The 7,381-nt window shown below is 42.0% G+C and overlaps 1 protein-coding gene across 1 annotated transcript in view; it reads right to left on the bottom strand.

The window, feature by feature from the left end:
• Window positions 1–7,381, bottom strand: part of psme4b (proteasome activator subunit 4b) — a 33,422-nt gene that overhangs the window by 7,566 nt on the left and 18,475 nt on the right. Inside the window, exons 21-39 of the mRNA XM_032502561.1 lie at window positions 7,000–7,095; window positions 6,853–6,908; window positions 6,664–6,720; window positions 6,506–6,561; window positions 6,319–6,417; window positions 6,162–6,224; window positions 5,957–6,052; window positions 5,585–5,713; window positions 4,396–4,605; window positions 4,172–4,308; window positions 3,950–4,003; window positions 3,516–3,645; window positions 3,091–3,172; window positions 2,530–2,683; window positions 2,030–2,096; window positions 1,816–1,941; window positions 1,391–1,543; window positions 1,068–1,172; window positions 32–123 (exon numbers count right to left, since the gene is read on the bottom strand). Of these exons, the coding sequence (XP_032358452.1) occupies window positions 32–123; window positions 1,068–1,172; window positions 1,391–1,543; window positions 1,816–1,941; window positions 2,030–2,096; window positions 2,530–2,683; window positions 3,091–3,172; window positions 3,516–3,645; window positions 3,950–4,003; window positions 4,172–4,308; window positions 4,396–4,605; window positions 5,585–5,713; window positions 5,957–6,052; window positions 6,162–6,224; window positions 6,319–6,417; window positions 6,506–6,561; window positions 6,664–6,720; window positions 6,853–6,908; window positions 7,000–7,095 (1,962 nt within the window). The remainder of the gene's footprint in view (window positions 1–31; window positions 124–1,067; window positions 1,173–1,390; window positions 1,544–1,815; window positions 1,942–2,029; window positions 2,097–2,529; window positions 2,684–3,090; window positions 3,173–3,515; window positions 3,646–3,949; window positions 4,004–4,171; window positions 4,309–4,395; window positions 4,606–5,584; window positions 5,714–5,956; window positions 6,053–6,161; window positions 6,225–6,318; window positions 6,418–6,505; window positions 6,562–6,663; window positions 6,721–6,852; window positions 6,909–6,999; window positions 7,096–7,381) is intronic.

A 7,381-nucleotide genomic window follows, 5' to 3' on the forward strand; every position in this document is an offset into this window, starting at 1 on the left:
CACACACACACACACACACACACACACACACCTGGCATCCCTGAATGAGCCGCCCTCTCCGCTTAGCGGGCTCTCCATCAGCAGCTCAAACAGCCAGTGGAGTTTCCTGGGGTCCCGGCCCTCCTGTTAGATGGCAGGCGATACAAAATAGGCTTATTTTTGGAACTATTATTTTAAGTGGGCATCAGATCTACTGAGGTACTGTATGCACATATTCCTATGTTTTTACTTCCAATGCTAACAGAGAAAGTAGTCTCTGGTTCAAAATTGTAGATGGTCTTTGTATTACATACACTAAGATGCTAAAGTTTAGCAGGTGTCATTTTTACCATTGTTAAAAGAATGGGGTGCCCGCACTCTGCTAATACTCCCATACGTTTATTGTGCTGCAACATTTCGACCCTGCTGGGTCTTCCTCAGGCAAGATCCAGCTCCTGTTCGCCCTGAACCTCACCGGTGGGGGTGTACACACTACCACTACTGCTCTACCATTGTTACCATCTTAGTTTAACATTTTTTTAGTTATGGTTATGGTAGACTGAAATTAGTTTTGCAGGTATTTGGTCATAAAACAAAGCACTGGAGAATTTAAAAGGTTGTCCTGATGATGGCGCTAGATGAAAAGTAAAAAATATTAAACTTTATTTTGAAGGGAACATGAATGTACATGTTACGTGGCAGTCCATAAGTTAGTTGTCAATGAAATTTCACTCAAAACTATAATCGTTCGCTGCATGGTGGCACTAGAGGAAATGTCTGGGGGAAACATGAATATCGGTACAAAATTTCATTTCAATCAGTTCAGTAGTTGATGAGAGTGAATGTCAGTCCGGACCAAAGTGGTGGACAGACCGACATTGTCATCCATAGAGCAATGCTAGCAACATAAAAATAATAGGTGTGTTTGTGCTGCAAATTGTGTTTTAAAAATCCAATTTTCACCCAACTGTTTGTTTTATTGATTGAAAAAATATATTTTATATGGAAAACATACATCTAAATCCCCAATACTTTTTACCAAGCCCTTATGCCTCTCGGGTGCATTTGTATGCATGTGAGTTACTCACACAGGCAGTAGCGATGCAGGTGCCCCAGTCTGTGTAGCTTTCCACTGTGATGTTGGTTAATGCTGTCCTGATCAAAGGGCACAAAAGCTGCCATAACCTGTCCACCTGAGCACACACACACACACACACACACACACACACACACACACACACACACACACAAATTAGTATTTTTATAATATTGACTTTTCTTATCAAAAAGTGTGGCAGTGTATGTATTTGTTGCTGTGTTGTGTGTGTGTGTGTGTGTGTGTGTGTGTGTGTGTGTGTGTGTGTGTGTGTGTGCGTGCGTGCGTGCATGCGTGTGTGTGTCTCTCCGGTACCTTGCTGAAACTCCAGAGTTTGCTGCCTCTGATTAGTCCTGCAGTAATCTCACACAAACAGCGCTGGGAGCTCTCATGGGGGTCGTTGGCAAGCTGCTCTAGGTGAGGCCATAGTAAGGGCAGGAACACGTCTCCATAGTTACAAAACAGCCCCTGTCAATCAAACGTGAGCATGAGGGTTGTTATATGTGGAGTAACCACCTTTTTTTTCTTCGTTTTTTAAATCAAAGAAGGACAGTGTACAGTCATTCGTTTGACGCAAGTAAAGTGTCAGCTGTTTGACAGAGAACAATGAATCACAGCAGATGATGACACAAATTCTGGCTCTGCTGAGTTCAATTCAGCCTTGGCCAGCGGCGGTATGCTGTGTCACTTCTTTATAAAAGGTTTGCCAGATCGATTGAGGCTGAGAGTTTAAATTGCACCTTGAAGAGACAGAAGCGGCGGGGATTGAAGCTGTCTTTTCCTTTCCGATCCTCCAGAGAGAGAAACTCTATAAGCTGGTCAATAAACTCTGGGTCTGAGAAATATTCAAAGATGATCTTCTCACCCTGAGTGGCAGACAAACAAACACCAAATGTAATAATAGTAATATTGAGGCATCAGTGGGAGATTTTGCGTGTGGTACAGTATGAGCACCTCACTCATCTCCTCGTACGTCAGGTCATCTTTTGGCTTTTCAGAAGCTGCATGGATCATCATTTCTCTGAAAGGAGCGGGAGACAAAGAAGAGGCTGCTGTGATTTATAGATAACAACAAACTGACAAAAATATGGATAGACACATCTGCTGTCTTCAAATAAGCAGCAAAGATAAATGAATGATTATAAAGTCAGTTAGTCAGCAAGCCAGCATGCCCTCCATCTATACATCAATTCTTCTATCTAGGCCAGACAGTAAGTCGTTCAATAAGCCTTATCTAGGCCAGGCTGTGACAGGAAGTCAGTTCAACACTCCTGCTAGTTATCCAGTTGCCCAGATCAGTCATTTAGCAGTTAGCCAGGCATAAAGTTAGCCACAAAGCCAAACATCAAATCAACCAGGCAGTTAAGTCAATCAGCTATTTAGCTCCATCCAACCAAGCAGTTAATCAGCCTTCCACGTTCTTAATCCACCACCTAAACATTAATTCTCATTACCTGGGCCATGAGTAGTAGCCCCAGTGTGTTTTCTCCACATACGGCTGAGAATCCCACTGTTCCTCACTGAGAGGCAAGTTGTTGCTGTCATACTGCAGCCAGCGATTCCCTTCACGGTCCCCCACACACACACCCTCTGGTTCCTCGACACCACCTAAACATACGTGCAAACACAAGAAAAGTCCTAAACACACATATAAGCATGTCTTGGGTCTCTGAGTAGGGGAGTGTGTGTTTGTGGAGACTGCCAACTCTTGGAAAGTTGCCCAGTTTCTACATAGGAAAAAAAAGGATTTTCTAATTCCAGGCGATTTATCTTTTACTAGAAAGCAAATGTAGATTTATATAATCTTCTTCTTGTTTGCTCAATTGGAAATGGCCCTCACAATTAGCCTGTACATCATGATGTATTATTTAATTTAAATAAAGACTGTTAATGCTGAACTTGCTGAATTGAGAGAGGGCCTTGACAACTTAAAGTGCTGCATTTTCCTGCAAGAACTATGTCAGAGGTGTATACTGTATATAATAGCAATTGTGTGTTTGTGTGCTTATACTCACTTATATCAGATGGCTTCACAGCCACTTTCTTTCTTGGTCGTTTTAACTGTTTCAGGATGCCGGCCACTGCAGAGATTGCCACCTTAGAGAGATCATAGAGTGGTGAAGTAGAACCACACACAAACACAACAGCTCCTAGTTAGAAAAGTGCTGTGTGCACTGCTATTTGTCCTGCTAGTGACAGTGAGCTGGAATAGGCACTGGTCAGTCTCACTTTTACAGTTATTATAAGTCACTGCTGCTTATTTTTTATATATCCCTGATACTTATAATTAATTCATTGTAATGTTCTTAGTGTTTTTGCTACACACTTTTTACACAGGCCTCTTTGAGACTGTATACTAAACAATACAGATACTTTACAATAATTTGTTTTAATGAAACCACAGAAACACCAACTACGATAGAAGTACGGAAGTACACACCTTGCGTATGCTGATGGAGTCATGTGTGAGGCTCTGTGTGAAGTAGAGAACAGCGTCGGGGGGCAGTGGCTGATCTTCTCTTAGCTGGAGAGACAACAAGTCTGCTGCCATGTGCTCAAACTTCCAGGGCCTAAAACACAAGCAGACACGCATGGAAACAAGTCTTGTTGGAAATATAAAACAAAATAATAAAAATAACCTACTTCTGTATTGCAATGTTATCTTTCACTAAAATGTTGCTGTTAGCCTCTGCTAGAAAAACTATATATGTTTGAGTACATATACTGCAACTGATTGTTGTTACTTGAAGTCCTTTTAAATACAGAACATATAACAGAACTCACATAGTGTATTCTGACATTTTCCTAAACATTTATAGAGAAAGTACATATATAGTACATGTAACACATATAAAGGTGGGGGAGAAATCCTACAGGTTACTGTCTTCAAGGCAGTCCAAGAGATCATTGACCAGCTTCTCATATTTCCTGTACAAAACAAAAAGCATTAGTGAGTAGTGATTCTCCTACTTTTACAAATTACATGAATAGTAAAAATAAGAATATATGCTAAGGTCATGCTCTAGCTCTTCTGTAACCTTGAGAGAAAAAAATCTAAGTGGCTATTTAAACTGAAGGAAAGTGCAGCTTTCCTACCTCGCAGCAACCACGTTTCTGATTCGCTGACGTTGAAGCCCCTCTTTCAGCTCCTCTATTGACGGCGCTTCCAAAAAAGGTTTGGGATTTTTAGACTGAGCAATATGAGTGGCTATCTCTACACATGTCTCAGACACCTAGAAGTGGAAGAGGACAAAGGGGAGTAATTTAAAAAAGGATCAGATTAGGGTAGTGAATTGGCTGTTAATGAACACGTTGCTCACAGTAAAATAGATCCCTATGGTGTCATGCTGGCGATGGATCCTGTCAGTGATCTCATCGAGCAGTCCACAAATGGACTGCTTCTCCAGGGTCATGGAGGGCGAAAGGCCACAGCGGACCAGAGCGGGCCACACCTCCCCGACACAGTCCCAGTCCCTCGCACCGGCCAGACAAAGACTACTGTGAAGACCCAGCAGACAGTACAGAGCTCCCTTAAACACACAAAGGATAAAGACACATGACAGATTGTAATGTAATCAACAGCACAGGCAAATTGACAGTCAAGGACTGTGGATGAATTAGATCCTTTGACAGTTGGGGTCAGAGAAATGTGGCTTTTTGACACAGTGTTGGTTTCTATTATTTATATCAACAGGATGTTAATAATAGAAACCTAGAAACCAGATGTAAACTTCATTGTTCTTGATGTCCATTTAAAAAAGTTAAATCAAGTTCATCTAATTACAAAATGCAATTAAGAACAACCCCGAAGTACTGTAACAATGCTGCTCCTTCAATACTAACTTTTTGCCTAGGATCTGTAAGCTTTAGCGTTAGCATTTTTGCCTTAATATGTTATGGAGTTAGCATTTATCATGTATTATATCAATGAGAGGAACCTTTATTTATATTACACATTTTAAAAACAAAGTGCCTGATAGACACAAGTACAGATAAGTTGATGAATATATTCCCAAGATCACGTAAAATATACACGATAAATATTCAGTTTACTGGAACAAATAAACAATTTGGAAAGGTAAAATTAAATGAATTTAAATAAGCATTAAACTAGATAAAAGCCAATATGGAGAAAATAAGTCCTATAATAAGAAGAGTGTTAAAGAGGATACTGATGTTGCTCGCTTGATTTCCAAAAGAAGACCTTTTGCAGAGTTTTGGTGCCCTGACAGTAAATGTGCCCTATGCTGTCACCCTCTGTCTCCAGTCTAGCCCTGCGGAGAGTCAACAAACTGGTCTAAGTTTAGAAGTGTAAGGAGTGAAAGGGGGAACAATGCAGGGTAAAGGTAACCAGTGCAGGGAGTCCAATGTACAGTTAGCCATCAAACACAGTTTTGGACTACCTTACAGTTTCAGCACCACAGACAGTGATCATTATGAGCAAGATCAACAATTATATCTGTCACCATGTGCTGTATGTGTGCGTGTGTGTATGTGTGTTTGTGGTACCTTAAACTGCTGTGTGCCAGTGGTGTGTTGTGGTGAGAGCAGTTGCAGGGTTCGGGGAATCAGATCTCTGTAGGAGAAGCTAAAGGTTCCCAGTGAGGCCGTCAGCACATGCTGAGCTTTGCTACGTACCTGCAGGAACACACGCACGCATGCACGCACGCACGCACACACACGCACGCACACGCACACACACACGCACGCGCACGCACGCACGCACGCACGCACGCACGCACGCACACACAGTACATGCATACATCCTCAATTAATTACTATTTCACCAGAGATATTTATGTTAATACCATCAGGAAAAATGTGAACCACCAGATGTTCTGATTGAATATTTTTCTTGTTAATTTTTCGTGTCAGTTTTACCTGGCTGTAAGTGCTGGTAGAAAGCAGCAGCAGATCACAGAGCAGCTCCTGATGAACCACTTTATATTCACTGCCATCAACCACCAGCTTCCTCATCTATTCACACAGTAACACAACATTCAAATATTATCAAAATAAAACCACCAACATATGCAAGTGGTTACATCTGTGACCCACACACAAAGTGCGTGTGTTATTAACTAACCTCATGCTGGAGTAGAACCCGGTCGATGAGCAGTGCTCTAATGTGCTGCTTTTTCCCATGAAGCTGCAGAAGGAAAGGCGACATACTTAAATCACCCTGCAAGCGACTTATTGAAACTGACAACAATCAGCAGCCTTGTTGCGCTTTTCCGACTCACCCTGTTTTCCATGGACTTCTTGACAAGAGTGAAGCTTTTCCAACGTGAGTCAAAGTCCTTCTTGTGAGTGCCTCGGAAAAACATGAGGTCACTGATGATCTGTCGTCAGACAGACAGACAGACGGTGCTTTGAGATCATTACCACTGGAAATAATAACATTTCACACATGAATAAAAGAAAAATCACCTTAATGATGACAAAGAGTGACTTTGTGTCATCCTCAGAGTGCTCCAAGATGTGATCTGGATAAAAATGGAAATACATTAATTGTGCATCACATTCACACTCCAAACAAAGTGAGGGGCTTAGAGCTGGAGTGTAGTGGCGTTAGGGTCTTCACTCACGTAGTAGCAGTCTAATGGTTTGGCAGATGGACTCTCTGTAGTTCTCCCGTGAATCATCTGGAGGGGAGGAGACACACATGTATGGACACAGAATGCAGGATGAGCAGCCTTGAGCAAACGACTGAAACTCTTCAGAAAGCGGCTACTTGTGCATGAGTGTTGTGTGGCTGCATGCTCGTGGTTTCTTACCGTAGTCAACGCCTATATGCAGCTTGATCTCCCCCAGATTTACCATGGAGGGCACTCTGAGGAGAAACAAAATGTAAGGAGCAAAACGTGACAAGCCTGCAGGAAAATGTGGGCTTTTCTATGAGTGTGCAGAGCTGCAGAACTCACAGGTCAGATACGTGTGGCCCATCCAGAGGGGGCAGCAGGCTTCCAGCTCCAAGAAGGCAGTGATGCACAATAGCAAGACTCTGCAACAGCTCCTCCCTGTGAAACAGACCACACGGTACAGTCCATTCTTAGCAGTATTTGTGTGCGTTTGTTGTAATTTCACTTGGCAAGTGTAAGAAGGAGAGGTACCGCAGGTCATTCATCCCGGCCGCTGTCAGACTCTTCAACAACGGCACTACATGATAATGTTGTAGTTTCTGTTCCTGTGTTTCAGTTACTCCACACACTCTGTATATCTTTATTATCTGTATTTATATTTTTTCCACTACAAGTACTTACTTTTTCAATATTATTTATGGTCACAGGTAAATATAATTTATAT

The sequence above is a fragment of the Etheostoma spectabile genome, chromosome 21 (assembly GCF_008692095.1).
Source record: "Etheostoma spectabile isolate EspeVRDwgs_2016 chromosome 21, UIUC_Espe_1.0, whole genome shotgun sequence".
In the NCBI taxonomy this organism is placed as follows: domain Eukaryota; kingdom Metazoa; phylum Chordata; class Actinopteri; order Perciformes; family Percidae; genus Etheostoma; species Etheostoma spectabile.